Source organism: Momordica charantia (genome assembly GCF_013281855.1).
Source record: "Momordica charantia cultivar OHB3-1 chromosome 6 unlocalized genomic scaffold, Mcharantia_2.0 BLBB01000006.1, whole genome shotgun sequence".
Classification (NCBI taxonomy): Eukaryota; Viridiplantae; Streptophyta; class Magnoliopsida; order Cucurbitales; family Cucurbitaceae; genus Momordica; species Momordica charantia.
This window is the reverse complement of record NW_028275164.1, coordinates 10,844,287-10,867,487: the sequence shown is the minus strand read 5'-3', so window position 1 is coordinate 10,867,487 and position 23,201 is coordinate 10,844,287. Positions and strand designations below refer to the sequence as shown.

The 23,201-nt window shown below is 33.2% G+C and overlaps 1 protein-coding gene across 2 annotated transcripts; it reads left to right on the top strand.

Moving 5' to 3' along the window:
- Positions 1 to 16,809: 16,809 nt before the first annotated feature.
- Positions 16,810 to 21,712, top strand: LOC111012213 (P-loop containing nucleoside triphosphate hydrolases superfamily protein). 2 transcript variants are annotated; one of them, XM_022286276.2, is made up of 8 exons: positions 16,810 to 17,169; positions 17,294 to 17,395; positions 17,481 to 17,567; positions 17,702 to 17,795; positions 18,555 to 18,611; positions 19,331 to 19,410; positions 19,504 to 20,651; positions 21,348 to 21,712. In XM_022286276.2, exons 1-7 carry the CDS (start codon positions 16,946 to 16,948, stop codon positions 20,648 to 20,650), a joined length of 1,791 nt encoding a protein of 596 aa, XP_022141968.1. In that variant the 5' UTR covers positions 16,810 to 16,945; the 3' UTR covers position 20,651; positions 21,348 to 21,712. The 2 variants fall into 2 exon arrangements, with proteins under 2 accessions (XP_022141968.1, XP_022141967.1); XM_022286275.2 differs by lacking the exon at positions 21,348 to 21,712 and having other exon boundaries at positions 19,504 to 20,814.
- Positions 21,713 to 23,201: the final 1,489 nt, after the last annotated feature.

Genomic DNA, 23,201 nt, shown 5'->3' with positions numbered 1-23,201 from the left:
CATAGGATACAAGTCTTGGAGGAGCGAGAGAAAAATAGAAAACAAGAAAAGGACAAGCTCAACGATTAGCAATACAAATACAATCCGATAACCAAAAACTGCCCGGACGGCAAACAAACTAAGGCCAAGCAAATGAAGCTCCAATCTAATCCCAACTTAGATGTAGAAGGATCCTCAAGCTCTCTCTTGCCAAGGAGCGGCTTGAAGGATACTGCTCTGGAATATGAAAGATAACTAAAACTCATTGATGTGAGAAAGATGTTTCGATTTTCTTTCTATTTTACTGTTACTTGTATTCACCATTTGGGAATGGACCAAAGTCCATTTCTTGAACAGTAGGCAATAGGATCAAATCTGACTGCAGACAACTTTGAAAGGAGATTTCTTTATAGATTTGTTTGGGGCATTCTGTTGAAATAAAACTCAACTAGAGCAAAATTTAAGCACTTTCCATTCACATAGGTCTTCCCAAACAAGTACGACCAATGGGGTTACCCAATGTTCAAGGTTCTTAATTTCTCCCTTAGGATTTTCCAAGAATGACCAAGAAACTGACTTCCCTCACAATGTATTTGATTGGAGAATGAGAATCCCACGCAGACGAACAATTTCTCTGAAAAATATCACAATTTCTCTGAAAAATATCACAAGTTCACAACGAGGGACGACATGACCCCTTTGCATTCATGGTCAAATGCTCTCAAAAGCCATTGGAAGTCGAGAATGGTTAATAGTGCCCTATATTTTTAGTCCAACAATGGCGGGTGGGAAATGGGAATCGATCTAGTGACTTTTTGGAGGGTAATAGGTGCGTTATCGACTCAGCTATGCATGGAGTAATTTTCTAGATATATTAAATTCATATCATGTTTTAAATCTTAAAAATAGAGTCAACATGAGTTTAGCTTAGTGATAATTAGTACCCCTCTCACCAAGCAATCATGAGTTCGAAGATAAGTCTAGTTCTTAAATTTCCAAGATTGTGTCTTATTAGATATTTGAAACTCTTACTAAGTTGCAATTTTGTATCTAATAAGTCGTGGGCTCATTCAACAATTTCTAAAACTCATGAATCTATTAGAACAAAATCTAACGGTTCAATTCTTTGTCTAATAGATCCATGAATTTTTAAAAATATATATATATAACATTGGAATCTATCCAACACAAATTTGAAAATTTAGAAATTTATTAGGAGATATTATACACAAAATTAAAAGTTTATGAACTAGTTTAGAAACTAAACTCATAATTTGTCTAAAAATGAACTCCATTCGGTGTTATTCTCCCACGTGAAGAACAATTAAAATTCAAATGTATATTTACCATTGACGTAGATCACACCCCATTATTTTGTGGCTTGATTTAATGTTCACCCCAAACACAAGCCAAAACAATTCCCACTCTTTAATATATCACTTTATTTATTTATTCAATTCTTTACTTGTCCAACAAATCTACATCAATAATCCCTTTTCTTTTTTCAACAAATCGTTGTCTTGTTCTTCTATGTTTATCTTCAATCTCCCTCCATCCTAAAAAAATCAAATCAATCATCTCTATCTTTTATAATAATATATTATTGTCTTGTTCTATGTTCATCTCCATCTCCCTCCATCCTAACAAATCCTAATTAATAATTTCTATTTTCTAATATATCATTGTCTCCTTCTACGCTTATCTATTAAAAGTCATCCAAGCTAAATCATGTCTCGATATATCTCTTAATATTGAGATTATTCTATCACGATATCTTTTAACTTTCAAATATTTCATTATAGTTTTTTAACTTCACGTAAAAATCATTTAATCCACATCATTAATTATTTAGTAAAATCCTAACATTTGGCATATACTTATATCTACATATATAGTTGAAGGTATTGATTTAAAGTTGAATTAAATTAATATGGTGATGATAATAATGTAGTGGTGATTTGTCAAATAAGCTCAATTATTGCGAGTGATTATTGTTATAATTAATTATTAAAATAATATGTTAAGTTTATATATGGAGAGCATCACGTGGGATGAAGCATGCAGCTGAATTTGTTGACTGAGTAGCGAAGGCAACGTGTGAATGAAATAAAAGGTCCCCCGTCGCCTCTTCTAGAAAGAGATAGGGGGATAGGATTTCTTTTTCCTTTTGTTATTTGGTTTCTGGGTTGAGTAATTCTTTTTTCAAGTGCAACTTCATTTTTGTCTTACTTTTAAAATTTAAGGATCCCTTTTCATTGGAAATTTGGATTGCAAGTTCATTTGTTTCTTGGCGAATTCGCTCGTCCGGAGGATACGTGGACCTCTCTAAAATTTGCCATCAACAACTATCAATGATACAGTAACAAAATGTATTAAAATTTATTATTATTTTAGTTAAAATATTAATACAATATTATATTGTAATTAGCTAAAAAGGAAAGGGTATATTAGTAGTTGTTATATATCTAATTCTTACTCAGGAAAGGTAAACAATATCAAGGAATAACATTTCTATTTCGATTGATTTCATTCTAATTCATTTGTATTTCGATTGATTCTTCTTAAACATAACCACAGAAGAAAAGTGGACGGTGAGAAAGAAGAATCAGAAGAGGAGAGATTTTTTTCCTATTAAGAGGCTTGAGAAAAAAAAATGAATAAAATTAGATTTAGAATTTAGATGTTGTTTTGGTATATTCTTCTACTGATTGGATTTATTTTTTAACTTTCAACCATAATTTTTGTATGAAAATTATTTCTCTGTCATTAACTTTTTTTTCTTAATTATTAGGCTTAATGTAATATTTTTATTATTATACATCTAAATTATTATGTATAACTTAATTAAAATAGTTACCTAAATTTCATAAAACAATATAACTTAAAATCTAAATTTTAGAAATGACAAGAAAAATCACTGAAATCTAGTTCTAAATGTATACAATTAGTGAAAAATGAGGAAATAGAAACTCGACTTACACATCTTCGGACTTAAAAACTCTTCACCCCAAATACATGCTTCAACACTCAAGGCTAAACTGTTGAGTTTGGTGTCCATGTGTTTGTAATTAATGAACAAATTATTTATTTATTTATTCAATAAAGAGTTATTTTTTCTTTGTATTACTCGTATTTCAATAAACTAATATCCAAGGTTATTTAATATAATTGGAACAATATATATTTGATATACGGTATATATATAATATATATTCGATATACAAGTGGATAATGTTCCAGTAATCACCTAAAGAGTTAATGTCTTGGACGAGATGTTTTAGAAATTTATTTTTACAAATATCTTAAGTTTTCAAATTTTACACTATTAGATTTCTGCATTTAAGATTTTTTAATAATACCAATTTTACTCTTATTTATTGCATTTTTATTTATTATTGTTATTTTTTTAATGTAAAGATTTAAATCCCTAATTTGATTTTATAAACCTTTAGTTATTGCGTGACCCAAACCAATTATGGCCATAATTTCTTAATTTACTCATTCATATATTAATTACAAAAATATTATCATGATTTCAAATTCGAAATTAATTAATGTGTAGATTTACCCATTATTTTAAATTGAAAATATACCCACGATTTTCTGCAATTTTCATTTCTTCCCATGATCTTCCTTCCCCATTCTTTGAGTGTGCTGCTCACATGACAGTCACTCATAAATTAATTAGCTAGTTGAAGAATATTACTGCTGCAGTACTCTAATACAATGGTGAAGTTACTATTGCTCACGATTTCGTCACTCGTCTTCAACTCTGTACCTATTGTGGTTGAAAGATTATGGCTGATGCTTTAGTTTTTTGTGAGGAGTATTCTTTCTCATGCTTTCCTTTGGTTGCTAATTGTAGAATATTACTGCTGCTTTAGTTTTTTTGTGAGAAAGATTATGGCTATTGATTTATGTAATTAATTTTTTTTTCTTGTGATAAATGCTTTAACAGAAGATGAATCACGAGAAGTAAGAATTGATTGACGCCAATATTGAAAGGAGAAGAAAATACAGTTTATCTATACATCAAAAGAAATATGGGTATGATTGAATGTCATTGTTTTTAAATTACAGTTTATATATATTGTTGGGTTTTATGCCCTAAACTCGTGGTTTGTAAACATAAAACAAATATTCATTCAATAAAGTTGTTATTGATAGAATTGCATTAACTCAAATCCGATAAACTAACATCCGAGGTTATGTCATGTAACTGGAACAGTATGTAATAGATATACAGTATATATTTAATATACAACGTATATATTTGATATACAGTATATATTCGATATATAAGTGGATAATGTTCCAATAATAACCTAAAGGGTCTATAGTATATAGATAAGGTTGGGTACCTGATCTTGGTAACACTATGGATACAACCCACTTTGTAATAGTCACAAATAACTTGATCTAGGTCGTTCGTGTGGAAACATGCGAGTGGAGGTATCCTATACGATGAGTTTGTATAAGACAGGACCACGAAGTAATTAATCTTTAGCTATAATACTGTTAGCTAATAGATTAATATTTCAATAGGATGACCAGGTAACTCGATCTCAATCTTGAGTGGGTTATGGACTCCTGCCTGTTAGGGCTCGTCCTTTGATTTGTATGGGTGAGAGTGGTTCGAGTCGCCGACTCAATATGCCTACCATTTTGGGACGAGACCGAGTGGGGAGTTGGAAACATAACTACACAAGATAGAATCCACTCATTCCCGACTTCAGGGTAAGTAGATGAGTGCTCTCTTAAGTGCTGACTCCGGGACTTGAGCAAGGGGCCCCACCTTCTCACTAGCCCGAGAGGGACTTCCGGTTATTGGTTGGACCATAACCGGGTTGTTCATTAGAGGATCAGCGGGACTTAAGGTACAAGATGTAACATAGGGGTAAAACGGTAATTTGACCCAACTGTGGTTACGAACACTTGTGAAGGATTAACTTATCGTCAATAGTCAAAATCCATGGACTAAAATATTCTACAGTGAGAAGAATGCAACTGTGGGTAGTGACCGACAGTTAACGAATGTTGATTAATATGGTTAATGAGTTTAATCAATTAATCTTGTGTCATTGAAGCTTCCGATCTTTAGGTCCATTAGGTCACCTTACTAGCTCGTAAAGGATAGTTAAGAACAGTTAGTCTTGAAAGTAATTTGAATGGTTCAAATTAGTTAAAGGAAATTAAGATTAATTGTATGAGATGCAATTAATATAATGTATCTTGATACATTATAATATAAAGTTAATTTTGAATTGGATTCAAAATTATGAGAGAGATGGATATTAGAATTTGATTCTAATATAGTTGATTAATTTAAGTTTAATTTAATTAAATATGATTTAATTAATTAAATTAACGTGATATATTAATTTAGTTAAATTAAATTAGATTTAATTAAATTAATAATTTTTTAATTAATTAAATTAGATTTAATTAATTATTATTTTAATTAAAATTGTTTTAATTAAAATTAAGGGAAAAAAAGAAAAGGAAAATGGGAGGAAACCTTGGTAGAAAGTGGGGAGGTCTTCCCACTTGGTGGGAAAGTGAGTGAGGAAGTGGTGACTTCCCCCTCACTCCTCTTTCCCTATAAAAGGGAGGTTCTCCCAATTCCTTGGCTCTCGGTCTTTGGTTTTTGAGGTTCTGAAACTCCAACGAGAAATTCTCTCTCTCGATCTCTCGGTTTCCCTTTCAATTATAAGACAGTTTCCACAAACCGAGTTCTTAATATCCAGAGGATAGCGAGGAAGACTTTGTGGTAGCGTTGGTGTCTACATTGAAGAGGTGTCTTCAAAGGTATGTATCACTAACTTCCTTCTATTTATGCTTATATGTCTTTTCTTTGTTGTAATTCTAAGACAAGATCGAAGCACACGTGTTTGCGCGCTTCCGCTGCGGAATCTGATCCCTTCAATTGGTATTAGAGCCAGGCTCTGCTTTCGATCTTGTTTTGAATAACAAGAAAAAGAATGGTGAATATTTCTATACATTTGATGTATGTGGTTTGTAGATAGATGTTTTTGGTTTCTAGCATTAGATTTACAGTTTTTTCGTTGATTCGATCAAATAAAAGCCCGTTGTTTTGGGCGTTTAATCTTGTAAATCAAGTCTGTAAATTCGTGTCGTTCGTGGTAAGGAGTTGCTGTAAAAGAGTACCAGAGAAGTGAATGAAAATCGGAGGAACCGGGCGGACAGTGCCTCGACGCTGGGGGCGGCGCTTAGGCGTTGTTGGGCAACGACGCTTAGGCGTCGGATAGTGGTGCCTAGGCACTGCCTTAGGTGCAGAAACCCGAGAGCTCGGGCCTGCAGCAGTGGGGGCAGTGCCTAGGCGCAGGTGCCCGGACCCAGCCCCGAGGGACCGGTATTTATAAAAAAAATTGGTTTTTTTTGTTTTGTTTCATTTCTTATAGGAAGCCAAAAACCGGTCTATTTTGCTATTTAATTATTATGCATTTTGAATGTATACTTAATTAGTTGTATATGTTGCATAAAGTATGTCATATAGTTTAAAATCCTACTATAGGTTAAGTATGTTCATGCATCATATGCATATAATAGTTATAATGTATGATAGCATGATTTATTTTCATGATTAATTAATATAAGTGTTGTATTAATTAGATTAATATAAAGTTGTATTGAGCATGACAGTACTTTAGTAAATATAAATGTTATATTTATGTATGTCATTGAGGTACGATTATAGTTTGACTTTCTTTAAATTTATAAGGTTATAAGTTTGGTGAAAAGAAATTAAAGTCTATAATCAAGAATTGCATGAAAACCCTAAGTCTTTAATAATTAATTTTAAAGGGGTTTGGAATTGATTATATTCTAGGTCGTATACTTTTTATTTTGGTTTTAAATATGTTTAAAACGTCGAAATAAAAGGTTAATATAAAATATTGCTTATAAGGGAACCCTGTCTAAGGAAGGTTCTGTCTAGGTAGAGGTACTTAAGCTGACCGTAAGGGAACACCTCTACTTGGGAACCAATCTGGGGGTTGAATTAGTCAATATTTTATAGCATGCAATAATGTGGTTAGTTCGTTAAAGTGTTTAATGAACTAAAACATTAAGTGTTAAACAAATCTAATATAAAAGTCATATTGCGCAAACTAATAAACTTAGATAATTTCATTTAGCCGGATTTTACCTAAGTAATAAACCCTAGTTGTAAAATACTAAGTGGGAGGACTAGGTGTATAAATAAAATATACCAAGTATATGAGATATATGTGGTATATATATATACATTCTTTCACTCACGTTCTCCATATAAGTTCACACCATGAGTTCCAGCTCAGCCTCATGTTGCCCTGGGCGCGACCTCCCAACGAAAGGTGTTTACATAATTCAATACCAAGGTGAATGAGAAAGTATTTATAGTAAGTGGGAGAAGGACGTGTGACAACACATCCTACGGTCTCTTCTATTGGTTTGCAATGTGAGGTTTCATACACAGCCTGCATGCCATCTTGGAGCGACCACCCCTACGGAGGGTCTGTTGTATAGAATTAAAATCAAGGCAAACTTTGGAAATGGATAAAGTCTCTTAGGTTTTGCATCAATATTTGTCTTTCCCTACGGCAGGCTTATTGGGGAGGACCTCTGGGGTCTGAAAATGGCGGGTCACACTTACGAGAAGTCATTAAGTTTGTTAGTAACTCCTTGATCAAACAAACGGTGACTAACTGTTATAAGAATAAGAGTTATTCTGGTGTAATATTTAGTTGAGAGAGTCTCAATTCAATGAAGGAGTAGATGATTACCCCACGGTAGTTGTTGCTCTAAATCACTAAAGCATCGTTGCAGAAATAATCTTGATTGATAGGGTGCATTATTACTTTTTGCTAAAACTGATTGGGTTTTAATGGGTAGTGCAAATGTCTAATATAGATTTGTTTGTATTTCAGCATGTCTACTTCCGTTATTGCCCTGCTTGCCGTTGAAAAACTTAACGGCGAAAATTACACACAATGGAAAACGAATCTTAACAGTCACAGTGGGAGACCTAAAATTGTTTTTAGACAAGAATACATATATATTATTAGATAATGTGTATGTCGTTCCTAAAATAAAGAGGAACTTAATTTCAATTTCTGTTATATTGTTAGTGTATCTAGTCGTCGTCGATATGACATCATTCCAAGAATATGCACACTATTCGTAATTTTGTAATTTTAATCGAAGTAATGAGCTTTTATATTTTATTATATTCTTCAATTAAGTTATTTAATATTGTCTACGTAAATGTGTGAAGTAGACTTAATATTTAATGTCTATATTATGTTGAGATTAAACTCCACTTAAGTATTTGCAATTTCGAATAAAACATCATCATTTTATCAATCGTTATGAATTCATAATACTTTATAGTTTGATCCAAACAGAAACTGACATTCAAAATATTGATGACATTTATTAACAAATACTAATATATACAACTTTACCAGCATGAAGAAAATATAGTGAATTGACACATCAAGAAAAAACACTCATTATATAGAGCTCAACCACCAAAGGAATCCTCCAAACCTTTCCGAATGTGAAAAAATTTAAATCAATATAATCCTCTGTGTAGTTGGTTATTGCTAATCACATAACATGTCTCAATTCTTAATGCATGGGTATTCAATAATGATAATAACAAATTATGTTGGAAAACCATGCATAACGTTGTAATAACAATCATATCGCAGTCATCATTAAAAATATAAACTTGACCTTACCAAATCACATCATTCAACAACCTGTCAAAGCTGTCTCCATATATCTAGGTTTTTCGCAAATGGCGTAAATAGTAGAACAACTTGGATATTAATTGTCGACGCAATAATAATTACAATCTAAACCGAACCCTAATGATTTCGAATCTCGGATTCGTGGTGTCTTTAAAATAAATTGTGTGGACAAAACGTAGTAGTTATGAATTTAAAATCATACACGACGTCGAATCTCATATTTGGTTAAATTGTTGTAAATGTGAATTATTTTTGTACTACCTAAGTAGGTAAATCCCGTAATTTTTTTAGATCCCGCAATATATACATATACAAGTAGTTTTTTATAATTTCATTAGTATAACGACAGACAAAACATTACTTTGAAAGTACATAAGTCTCCCTATTGCGAATAGGTATTAATCGTCAGAACCTTGCTTCGGTATTTACATAGGACATCGGGTCGACTGTTCCATCGTTATTATATCTTTATCGTCAAATGTTTCGTAACAGAACCAAATAGATTCCAAAGTTTCTTTGTTAAATAAATCTCGTCAACTGTTATATTGGACGTATATGCATAATATATACCTGTTGTTCCATGTTTCTTTTCATATTTTTTCCTTCTCTTTTTTCTTGTTTATATATATATATATATATATATATATATTTCATTTTTTTTCCGTGTAAGCGTGATGAGCATTAGTTCTTCTATAACAATGAATCGTAGTTCTACAGTTAATACAAAAGGTGAAACGACGTAGTGGTTACCTTTTCACGTTAACGAAAAAAATAATATATATATATAACACTACGAGCATGAGAAGAAACGTTATGAAAGATGATAATGGATTACATAATGAGTTTTTAGATACTGTGGGAAGCATGAGACTCCGCCGGCAACGACCTATCTAACTCGACAACCTTTGCCCTTAAACGCCTGTTTTCCACCTCCGTATCAACAACCCTTTCCCTCATATGCTTTTTTTCAACCTCCAGAGCGCGGACTTCAGTTTCGCGGTACGGGTGTACCATTATATCCAACAGTGGAGCCTTTTCCTTAGCTTCATGTACCCTATTTTCCGCTATGTGCAGCTAATCAATGAGGGGCTCTTCATCGACTTTGCTATAGTGTGAATCGCTGAATGAGTTGTACGGACATTTGGTCTCCATGTAGACATTGAACTTCTTGTTTACCTCATCGTCCGAGGAGATGAGGATCATATTGTGGCTGGTGACTTCGTCAGACATCCCACTGTCTGCACGCACGGGGAAAAAGAAAAAATGTAGTACAATTCGCAAACTCAAGTTTCAGAGGATGGTGGAGGGTAGCACATATAGATACAAACTATGAGTGGTTGTTGGTTGGTATACAAATTTTGTTCGACCATGAGTTGTGAGCACTAATGAAATTAGTTGTAGACGAGTATTAATTTGATGCTGACGTGATTTATGTAGTAATTGAAATAAATAAACTCTAAATAAATTGTACAACTGGTAATTGTATATATTGTAAATAGACGGCATGCTAGTACGAGGACATGAGAATGTGAAAATGGAAAAACGGTGGCGACAGCAGTATAGAGCTGCACTTATTGCTGGCAGGAACCACAGGTGTGCTCGTAAGAAAGATGTCGTCCATGAATGCACTTAACGACATCGATATCGATTAACAATCCCATTTAAAGACATCGTTATCGCAACAATCCAATCATCAGTATACCACCTACGACACGACGGGTCGTACGGATGTGTCAGCGCAGATATCCGATAAGCGAATCTCTAACGTCTGGGATCGTTGGTGTCGAAGTTAACACCGATGTAAATCTGTGCTCATTAAGGACGTCGAGATATACTGCGTCACGTGTCAGGTAAAACCATAAAAACAATCAATTCAATTATACGTTCAACCTCTTGTGGGTGTTAATGAGTCTGCGCTAGCGGTGTTTTATTAGCGTTAGTTCAAACTACCCACTACTTAATGCGACATCATCCGGTGCACTAGGCAAATTGTTTTTCTCTTATTTTTACATTTTTTTATTTATTGACCTAAAAACCTGGTGTCTTCGTGTACGCATATATGTGACCTATACAACACTATTTATTTTTATTTATTTTATTTACCCTACTCTGTAATGAATAAAAAACAAAACATAATGAAACAATAGACAGAATGGAGGAGAGTAGCGACAACCGCTTGGACTGAGGTACTTCAACGCCAATAAACGAGGGATGGTTCGAAAGGGCCAACAATGTGATGGAACGAGCCCAACTACTCCTCATGAGGCTTTAGCTCGAAGCCAGTAAAAAAATGCATGAGTACGAGACAATACAAGAGCAAATAGCGTACGCAGAGAATGGGATGAAAAAAGTACTAATGGATGGCGAAACGGGAGAACCGTCTAGCAACTCTAGAGCGACGCCTTTAGGCAACGATCGTGACGGTCGTGGATGTTTTTTCTTTTCTTTTGGCACTCAATATATCTACCTTTAGTTTTTTTTTTTTTGTTCTTATTGTCTGTACTTAGGATGTATGTTTAATGGAACGACCTATTTGCCCTTGTAACAACCAAAATAATAATAATAATAATAATATATAAATATACATATATTTAAATTATTATTATTTTTAGTTGTTTTCTTTTATTTTCTCAAAGATAAACCTTTTTGTTTTAGAAATTACTTTTAAAAGATAATTTGTTCTTAGAATTTAAAAAGTAAAAAGAAAGAGTTTTATTAAATCTTTATCTTTTTATTATCCTTTTTAGATAAGGATTCATTAGGGTTTGTTATAAAAGCCCTTAAACCCTAGGTTTTATTTTCTTAAACTGTTAGATCTAGTTTTCTCTCAAAGAAAAGAAATGAAGAAGAGTTTGATATTTTCTTTCAAAGATCCGTAAGATTTTCTTCTCATTGTTTTAGTTTATTTTTTTCTTGATTTGTAGTTCTTTAATTCAGTTTATTGAGAAAAGTTTTGAGGTCTTTGTTTTTTAGAATAAAAGATTTTAAGGACTTTTTACCCTAGAAATTTTCTAGAATTTTTGGTTTGAATTTTTTGTTTATAAGACTGTTTTTGGGCTATTTTGAGGCTCTTTTTACATAAAAAGTTTATCTATTTGTATCCTATAAATTATAGTTTGTTGTTATGATTTTTACATAAAAATTATATGTTTTTACCAAATTTTAAAGGTTTTCTATAAAGCTTTCAGATCTGATTTTTTCTATAAAAATCAATAAATTGTTAATTGTTTTATGGAAAATTCTTGGAAGTTTTATTTTATAAAACAGAAAATTTTTCAGATTTAAAATCCTCAAATTTTCAATTGTTTAGAAGGTTTTTAAGCTGGTTTTATTGAGAAACTTTTTGTAAATTTAGTTCGTATTGATTTATATCGATTCTTATAATTTTAAAGGTTGTTATGATGGATTTTAGAGGCTTTTTAACCTAGTTTTCAAATCTGATTTTGTAGCCCCAAATCCATACTTTCCTAATTATTTTACATAAAAGAGTGTTTTGAATGGGAAAATTGGGTAGATAAGATTTGAGTTAGTAATTGGTTGAATTTTAAATCCTTGGATAGGATTTAAGAATTGATTTTGGATATTGGTTGTTTCTAGGTCTCTAAGTTGACAACTACCAAGGAAGAAGTTAACTAGATTCGTAGGATTTCTGAAAGAGGTAAGTAATTTGTCATATCCCTTCGAAAAAGTATTGTAAGTAATTTACCATATCCCTTCGAAAAGTGTTGTAAGTAATTTTCCATATCTTTTGGAAAAGTATCGTAAGTGATTTGCCATATATTTTCCAAAACTAAAATGTATTTTGGATTTGATACGATGATTTGAAATTGATATCTTGCATATGAAATTGAAGTTTTATTATGGATTTGAAAACTAATTTGACAATTGATATTATTTTTATTTGCCAAGTATTTGAAGTATTCTTATTTGATTTGATAAAGTTTTGTTTAATTTATTTAAAGATTTGAAATTGATATTTTGTTTATTTGTGAAATATTTGAAATCACGTTTTGGATGATTGATAAAGTTTGTTTTAAATTATTTCAATGTTTCGAACTAATTTAATATTGAACGTAAGTATTTGTTTTGCACTTTATTTGAAAGATATTTTGATTGATTTGATAGGACCATCCGGATATGCCATTATTTTGTTTTGAGGAATGTTTTGCTTATTTAGGGTAGTAGCCTAATTTGGAATTGATGGATTTCTGTTCTGGCTTATTTGTGGGAAGGCACTTTTGTGGTTTGGCATTCCTTGGGATGAAGATTCATGTGTGTGTTATTCACTCACATGACCTCACACTTAAGTAACTCTGTTCTGGTTGATATTATTTCGACAACTCTGTTCTGGTCGATATTATTTCGACAACTCTGTTCTGGTCGATATTAATTCGACAACTTTGATAGAAGCTTCTGATTGATTTGGTGTTACCGACGGGTAACCACATATGTTCTGTAGGCTACCCAAATAATGCAACATTCCACTCTGATTTTGAAAGTATGAATGAATGTAAGATTGTTTTGAATGTTCGAATGATTTAGTTATTTGAAAGTTTGAAAGGTGTACCAAATGTTTTAGAAGGAACTTTGAAAGTTTAGATTGAAAGAAAGTTTGTTTTGAAGGATTTGAAATTTGATCGAATGAAAGTTTGTTTTGAATGAATGGAAGTTTGTTTTGAAAGAATGAAAGTTTGTTTTGATTGACTGGAAATTTTATCTTATTTGAAGACTTTGTTTCCGAAAATCTAGTTTATTTTCAAAGTTTTGAAAATTGTATTAAAGATTTTAAAGGACTTTAAAAGTTTTGATTTTTTCGCCTTTTTGTTTACGAATGTTTTGAAAGGAAAATGAATTTCAATGTTTGTTATGGAGATTGCTTATTGAGTATTTTTGTACTCATTTTTTTTCTGTTTTCTAAATGTTTTCAGATGAAGGTTCAAGTGACTGCTTAGATAGTGATTGAGGAATAGCGTTCTGGCATGAGGAGTTGAAATTTTTAGTATTTTCCATTATTTTTAGCTTATGAGAACTTAATTAGTTCTGGTAGCTATTCTTTGGCTTTATTATAGTGTAGGTTTTTTTTTTTTGTTAAAGTTGGACTTGTCCTTATCTTTTGTCATAGTATCGTATTAAATAAAGAAGTCTTTCCGTTAATTTAGTGATTAGTTGATTACGCTTCCGCATTTTGACAGAATGACCGTATTGGAAAATACGGGTTGTTACAGCCCTAATATTTGGTTTACCAGGTCATTGATAAATTACAGAGTGCATGACTGTTAATATCGACAAAAGAAAAAAAATATTAAAATAAATTCAAAATAAATATAATAAATAACAAAATATATAAAGTAAAAAAACAAAAAACTAGACCCAAACAAGTACAGTAATAATAACAAAATTAATTAAAATTGGGATACATGAGGCATACTTGTTTTTGGAACCTCTTAACTTCTTTTTTTTTCCTTTTTTTTTCTTTCTAGCGTTTTTTAATACGTTTTTTTGTTTTATAATTGAATTTGAATTCACATGAAACCGTTTTCATACCAACGTGGCTCTAGGTATTCGCTGTAAGAAGAAATCAGATATGAAATGGCCACGAAAAAATACTAAAAAATAAAAAATAAAAAATAAAAACCATACCCCGCATGCTGTGCTCAAGAAAAAAAATGTAAATAAACACAACAGACAAAAAAATATATATACATAGAGAACAAGAATTACTAAGAATATTTTTTTTCTGAAATAATTACATATATAATTATTTTTTTCAATGGTTATTATTAATATTGCAGTTCGGGTAATTAATACCCTTTCATTCCTAATACATGCGTTCTGTTACACGCAACCAACGCCCTTTGGTATTCATTGCGTGAATATATTACTACGTTTTTTGTTTTCTTTCTCTATAAATAGACTACTTAACGCAGTTTACTTGTTCATTAACAAGACACTGTGACATCTCCTTTCGTGTGATAGATTTCAAGTTCCTCTGAGGGCAACGCACAATAAGCGGATAGTACTATTGCGAGATTGAATGAAGAGTTCGCAGGAAAGGGGATGGCGAATATTGACGATGTCGCGACGTATCAAACTATACAAGAGCTCAACCATGAGTTTGGATGCATGTACAGTATGGAAGAGGCGAACAGAACTATCTGCACCTTGACGGATGAGCTAGCCGACGCAAAGCAGCGTCTCAAGTTCTACAAGGATTCATCTGAAGAATACCAAAGGCATTCTACTGGTTGTAGGCGATAAGCAGGATCTCATACTGAAGATCCAAACGTTGGAGGATAGTATCGCTGATGCCGAGGAGAAGGAAAACCGCTGCGCTCGTTAGACGACTTCAATCTCATATCATTTCATGCTTTTTTATTCGTAATAGAACATGTTTTTTTTCCTATCAACACAACTCTTTCACCCTTTTATTTTTTGTTATTATTTTTAAAGGCTGTTTTTTTATTATGTATCCGTTTATTTTATAATATATATTTTCCATTGTTGTCAATACATATCTCGACTCTTCTCACTATAAAGTATATTTAATTTAGATTTTAATATTAAAAAAAATTTAACCCTATCGATATAATTGTCTTTATGTCGATCTCGTTGTCAATAGCTTTATCGATAGTATGCAACTAACTTTATCAGTAACTCTTTGTTGTGTGGTGTCGCTGCTGCATGTCGTTACCGACTTCGTAATTGTATATCGACATCGTGTATCGATTCTGTTATCGCTGGTGTTCGTCTCTGTGGTATCTAAAGTCAAAGTAAAAGATTTATTGGCAACGCCTTCATAGTTACCTTTGCCTATAAAAGATACAACTATCATTAAGCGTTATATTTACCGTGATGTAATATAATAATAGGGTAAAAAAAGAAAAGGCCAAAAAAAAAAGGGGGAAAACATATTAAAAATTCGAAGATGGCGGGATCAAGATTTATGGATGAAATTTTGGGGATGAAGGGTGGATGAGTAATTTAACATGCGTACGGTTGTTAGAAAAGATTAGAATAACATGTTTATTGGATTAGTGTCGTATCACATTGACGTCCTAATTTTATATCATTCGTGCGATTACCCATTTGAATTTGGGAAATTGGGATATATGACCCCTCCCATAAATCATTTTGGATTTATGACCCTTTTTAAAAAAAATCTTATGTATGACCCCTCCGTTACCCTTTTCCACTTTTTATCTTTGTAAAATTATCAAACAATCTCTTGCCTTAGACCTTTCAATTTCTTTTTAATTTGAATCAAATAGGGAAAAAAAATCGACATTTTAATTAATGAATCAATTAAGAACAACAATCGAATCCACGAAAAAATCCTCCATAAGTAAACATAAACCACATAAGTCGTCCAATAACTAAATTTGGGTGAAAAAAAATTTGCATGATCTAAGAGTAAATGCATAACATTTGTCAGGATTTAATTAAAAAAAGGTAAATAACGGTCGAGATTTAATTGACAACAAAGAGGACAAGATGGAAGAGAAGGCAAAAAAAAAAAACCTAGAAGGGTGTAGATCCCAATCCGGGATAGCACAAACCCGGGTCGGGATGGCATAATCTCGGACTGGGCTTGTATGAATATTGGCCCGATCTGGGATTGTTCTATCCCGGTCCGTGTTTGTGCTATCCCATACAAGAATCCACACTAGTCCAGTGTTTTTTTTTTTTGCCTTCTCTCCGATCTTAGCTCTCTTGTGCCTGACATTAAATACAATATTGGCTCGAGATTTATGAAATTTTGATTTTTTTATAATTAAATTCGGACAAATGTTATGTAGTTATGTACATTCGATTTTTCATATTAAACAATTCAATATTTAATATTCCATTTTGTAATTTCAATTTTTTTGTAATTGATTTTTTTCATAATTAAATTTTAATTAATTATTTGAGTTAGTTTTTTTTTCATACATAATTGATGTTTCAAGTTAATAAAGATTGAAAATAATTTTTTTTTTTAATAATGAGGTGGTTGATTTTAAAACATAAGAATACTAAAGTAATTTTATATTTAAAAATTGTGAAAGAGGTAAAAAAATGGTGGGATCACAAATGAGCTTTTCCATAATGATCAATAGGAGAGGTAGTATATTCAAATTTCCCCTTTGAATTTCCATCGAAGTTCCGATAATTCTAGGGTTTCCGACGGGGACGAAATTGTGCTATCAGGCTGTGTATTGAGAGATTCGGCGATGGGGAAGAACGACAAGACGGGGCTGGGGCGAGCTCTTGTGAGGCAGCACAACCAGATGATCCAGCAGTCTAAGGAGAAAGGCCGATTCTACAGGTCTCAGCACAAGAAGGTTTTGGAATCCGTCACGGAGGTCAGCGACATCGACGCCGTCATCCAACAAGCCGACGAGGCCGAGCGCCTCTTCTCCATCGATAACCCTGTCCCCAACTTCCCTATCAAGCTGTGAGTTCTTCGAGCTTCCCTTACCATCAGTTTTGATTCACGAGCTGTAAAGATTGATTGTGTTTTAGACATAAGAAGCGGAAATAGGTTTAATGGAATTGGTTTCTGGTTTATTTGCGAGCAGGGATGGAAGTTCGAGCACGAGTGAAATGACGCCTGAGGAAAGGAGAGAGCAGCAGAAGATAGAGGAGGCTTTGCACGCCAGTAGTCTACGAGTTCCACGTAGGTTTGTCTTCTTTTCCTTACCAAATTGTGTAAGTTTTGCATTAAAGTTTTCGTTGAGCAGCGGGTAAATGTCTGTCTTGTTTTAGGCCGCCGTGGAATGCTCGGATGTCTCCGGAGGAGCTTGATGATAATGAGCGACAGTCTTTCTTAACATGGCGTCGTAGCCTTGCAAGGTTTGCTTCGATTTTAATGTCCTTGTTCCTGTTTGATTTGTACAGTCTTACAACTTTAAAAACTTGTATATGTATATTGTTCCTGTGTATTCTTGTTCGTGGTTGGCATTCTTATGCAGTTATGTTTGTTTTAGGCTTGAGGAAAACGAGAATCTTGTTCTTACGCCATTTGAGAAAAACCTAGATATATGGAGACAGCTTTGGCGGGTCGTTGAGCGATGTGATTTGGTAAGGTCAAGTTTATACTTCTGATTATGACTGCGATATGATTGTTATTACAACATTATTCCAATGTTATGCATGGTTCTTCAACATAATTTGTTATTACCATTCTTGTATACCCATGCAGAAAGAATAGAGGCATATTATGTAATTAGCAATAACATATCTTGTTTTCTTTTTCTTTTGAGTTTGGATTATCCTCTTCTTATCAGCCTACAGTATCATGTGCTGTAAGTTTAGGGTAACAAATCTATGTATCGGCGGAAAGTTTATCATCTGAAAGTTTCTTAATTTGAGGAGCTTCCAATAACTACCTTGAGTTTGAGTACAGCAATTTCATTCATTTGAAAATTATTATCACATAATTATGCTTTTGATAATTGGGTTTGAAATTTTAGTATTACATCATTATACACACAATGGAATGCATTTTACTTCTTTTATCAGTTACATGATGAAACTTATTAATTACTATTGTAGTTTCCTGTTCAATTAATGTCTAGTGCATTTTTATCCATGTTTTATAGCATGGAAACTAGGAAGTGAATAAAAGGTATCATATGTTTCTTAAAGTAGAAGGTCCTCAAGTATAATAATAATAATAATCAATGAGTTTCTATGTAACCAGCCAGTTCTTGAATCTTCCGTTTCAGTTATTGTTTTAGTACTTCCTCTGTTGGTTGGCATGTACAATCATGTTAAGTTCATCCTCCATCATGCTATTCTATTGTTTGTGGAAATGCTGATTTTCTTCTTTGTATTCAGCTTGTGATGGTTGTCGATGCTCGAGACCCTCTATTCTACCGCTGCCCTGACCTTGAGGTGAATTCTTGTCTTTATTTTCTTTCCTACTATAACTTTTCTGTTTTTCTATTCTGATTGAGTGTTATGCTTGAGAATATTCTAACTCATATATATGGAGTTGGGTTATTTTGTACTAGAAAAGAAAGAAAGAAGAGTTGCCATCTAGTTAATATATTATTTTTGGTGATCTTTTAATTACTTCACTATGATAATTTTGCGACTTGTATGCACTTGTCTGATTCTTTTGTCTGGTTAAATTTGAGTGTTCGAAATATGAGCGCTCCATTTGATATCATAGCCCTGTGGCCTCGTCAAATAATCCAACACATATTAGACTCTTAAAATGGAGATCTTGTACAAAATAATAATAATAATAATAATAACTTGAATGAGAAACATCCGACTTTTTTGTTATACTTTTTCTCTTTATGATCATATGATAGTTATGGTATATTTGAGTTAAAATACTGTGTTAGACAATAATTGAATCATTTACTTGAGTTTGAATTATCTTCATCCACTTTTTTTTGCTTAGCAACATTTAATTGGCATGTTGTGTTCATGAACTTTGTTCTTTTTACCCAACTCTGATAGCGGTTGAATATTTGAATATTATATATATATATATTTGTTGAACGTAAATGTCTGCATGTTATTATTTGTAACATGTCGCCTTTGTGTCTCCATGTGCAATCTGCTTAGTTTTTCCATTTGGGTTGGTTTTGTTGTCATTGCAGGCATACGCAAGAGAGGTTGATGAGCACAAAAGGACATTGCTTCTCGTGAACAAGGCAGATCTGATACCTTACTCTGTCAGGTAAGTGATTGTCACTGAAAATCTGGAATGTTAGTCTATCTTTCTGTGCAGTTTTTTAATAAACAAAAATTCCATGGCAATACTTATGAACAGGAAGAAATGGTCAGAGTTTTTCGGCCTTCATGAGATATTATATGTGTTTTGGTCCACTAAAGCTGCTTCTGCCACTCTAGAAGGGAAAAAGCTTAGCAGTCGATGGGATACTAATGAACCTGAGAATGGTATGGATGATACTGATACAAAAATATATGGTAGGGATGAGCTTCTGGCTCGTGTACAGTACGAGGCAGAACAGATTGCCGAGAGGAGGATGAAGTCACTCACTAGCACTACAAGGCAGTCGGATAATATTACACTAGGTGGAAATACAAACGAAAGAGCGTCGTCAAGTAGCGTCATGGTGGGATTTGTTGGGTATCCAAATGTGGGGAAAAGCTCAACAATTAATGCTTTAGTAGGCCAAAAACGAGCAGGAGTCACCTCTACTCCCGGGAAGACGAAGCACTTCCAAACATTGATTATTTCAGACAAGCTTACGCTATGTGACTGCCCTGGTTTAGTGTTTCCTTCATTTTCGAGCTCAAGATATGAAATGATTGCTTATGGAGTATTGCCTATTGATCGAATGACAGAGCATAGAGAGCCTATTCAGGTTGTTGCGAATCGAGTTCCCAGGCACGTGATTGAGGATGTGTACAAGATCAGTCTGCCGAAACCAAAACCTTACGAGCCACAGTCTCGGCCACCCCTAGCATCAGAACTTCTGAAAGCGTATTGCGACTCCCGTGGTTATGTTGCTTCTAGTGGGCTGCCTGATGAAACTAGAGCTTCCCGCCAAATTTTGAAGGATTATGTCGATGGGAAGATTCCACATTATGAATTGCCTCCAGGAATGTCAAATGAGGATGATAATCAGGAAGAAGATGCTTCAACTCCCAGGCTATCTGAAACACACGATTCAGACTCAGACGAAGTCGAGGACTCCTCAAATGTGGATAGTGAAAATTCCCCTGGTTTCGAACATGTGACGGGCTATCTTGATTCATTTGACATAGCAAATGGACTAAAGACAAACGTCATTGCTGAGAAGAAGCCGAAGACATCTCATAAACACCACAAGAAGCCGCAGAGAAGAAAGAATCGGTCATGGCGGGTCGGGAACGACGATGGCGATGGTATGCCTGGAATGAGAGTGTTCCAGAAGCCAATAAACTCAGTCCCCCTGAACGTGGTTCCATGAGGTTAGTTGATGCATCTCTATGAGCTTTTCAAGGCCTAGGTCTGCATCTTGGTAAATTTAGAAGCATCCGAGGGAAAACAAATTAACGAAAATGGAAATGGTAAAACAAGGATGTATAATTTTTTTTTAAGTTATTTGATGGGCAGTGAAGTTTCTTCTTTGAATTTGTACCCAATTTTTTTATGGTTTTCTGTGGCCTCTAGTAACCATCTTCTCTCTTTCCCTTTTTCTTTTTGTTTTTCGAAAGGGATGATAGAGCATTCTTACTTATTTTTTGAATGGTATTTTAAGATTATTGGATGTTTTTCGAAAATTGTTGTTTAGATTACTCTTTTTAAATATAATATATTTTTGGTTATAAAGGTTTGTTCATGAGATTTTAAAATGGACACACCCTAAACCCATATATATATATATATATATATATATATATATATATATATAGTTATATGGTAACTCCAAAATGTACCATTTTGACAATTATTGTACGCAACTTTTAATCTCTATTCCAAACAGTTTGAGAAAGTCATCAATCAATTGAGCCATCTCCATTTTTTGGCACATTATCCAAATAAACAGAAGTTTCAAATGTACAATAATACTTACTAGTATTTTCCACATTTAGTTTAAACATTTTTTATATTTCCTTCAGAGATATATAGTAGACTAAAGATTATATTATATATTTATATGGTAGGTTTCAATGTGAGGTATGAGAATTTGAACCTTCAACTTCAAGAGAAGTAGGTGTCATTTACAGTTGAGTTATGTACATATTAGCATATTGTAGTTCCCGGTAAGCTATCTTAGAGTTGTGGAGAGAGGTCGTAGGATTGGTTTACCACTTTATTTAGGCTTCCATCTGATTTGTTTGTTTTGCTTAAGACACTTTAAGAAGTTGAACTGCAATGAATATTATACCCATCAGAGGGAGGTCTCTTCTATTGTCCTATCAGTGGGTGTGTATTGTTTAAAAAAATTGTAATCTTGAGTAATTAATTTAATTTTTTTTATATGATGACATTTTTCATTAAACACTATACATTATATTTTATTGAGTTATTTGAGTTCTATGTTTTTTTTTTTTTTGTGAAAAAAGAAAATATTTGTGTTTTAAGTTGAAGATGAAGTGAGATTTGACATAAAAATAATAGAGTTACATCTCGAATTGAGACTACAACGTTATTCAATAGAGGTGTTATATGCTATCTCACGTGTTTCAGTTAGATCATTATTCAATAGAGGTATTGTACACCATAAAGTTTGAGTTCCGCATTCGAAGCAACTCACTCATCTGCTTTAATATATAGAGCAAAGCCATAAATAAAGAATAGTTTACATTAGTGAAGTTCCGAATTTTCTACAACAATAATTTTATAGGTGTGACACACTGCACCCATGGGTCAAATACTGGGAAATAAGGCTAGGGTCTAACATGGTATGTTGAAATGATTTGGTATGGGCCTAAGTGTCACGCCATAATAATGTTTTGATAGATGGATGTTCAAAGTCACAATTGGATTTATGGACCAACGAGCCAACTCCTAATAAATGTGTTTAGGTGAGTAGTGAGGCAAATTTACATTCATAGGCCAATATGGGCAAGGTGGCATCTTAAAGTATCAATGACACCCAATAGGACCCGTCGCCAATAGGCATTATAAACTAGTTTTGACTAACTAAAGGGTATAATCTAAAATGAAAATGATGGAAATCGATACAGCAATGCATTCAAAAGACTTTGTGACCTAGTGTGAAGACAATGTTGAGCCTATGATTAGAGACAAGTTGGTTAGTGCTTAATCACAAACACCTGTTTGGACTATGCCAACGATCAGCAAGAAGAAACTCGTGCACAAGCGTTTTGCGCCAAAAAAAAAAAAAAAAAAAGCGGCAAAGAGAAGTTTGATTGAGGAGGCCATGGTCCAAAGAAGAATCATGAGACTACGGATACTCCCACAAAAGGCAACTTTCATCAGTATTATCTACTACCAAATTTTACAAACAGAGATTCGTTGACGTGAATGCATGCTTTCTTAGGACTAATTCATAGGCACTCTCGTTTAGTTTCGAGAGCCTCACCCTCCCCATCCCTTACTCATCTTTTAACTCCAAAAATTGAGAGATTAACATGCAGTGTGCTACACCAATTGAGCGGGATGAGCTGCCTTATTTTTCAATTCGTACTACTCGAAAAATTTTGGTAGATGAACCTGCTTGAGCTAGTGGATCCTCAGAATGCCCTTCGTGCTTAACGTTTTAGGTTAGCTTATGGCAGCGAAATTCAATCTTCGAGACCCCATAACATAAGAAAGTTGCACACTTTGAAAACCGTTTTAGAATGACAATTGAAATTTGAAAACTCAAAAAAATGTAATTCAATACTACAAAGACATTTTTTTTTTCATAAAATATTAAAAATACTTTTACAAAGTAAAAAAAAAAAAGTAATCGAACTCCTCAACTCATCTGGCTATGTGCTGGTAACCCCACACCACACAGCCCAGCATCGTAGTAGCAAAGCAACCCTGAATCAAAATTTTAGAACAAA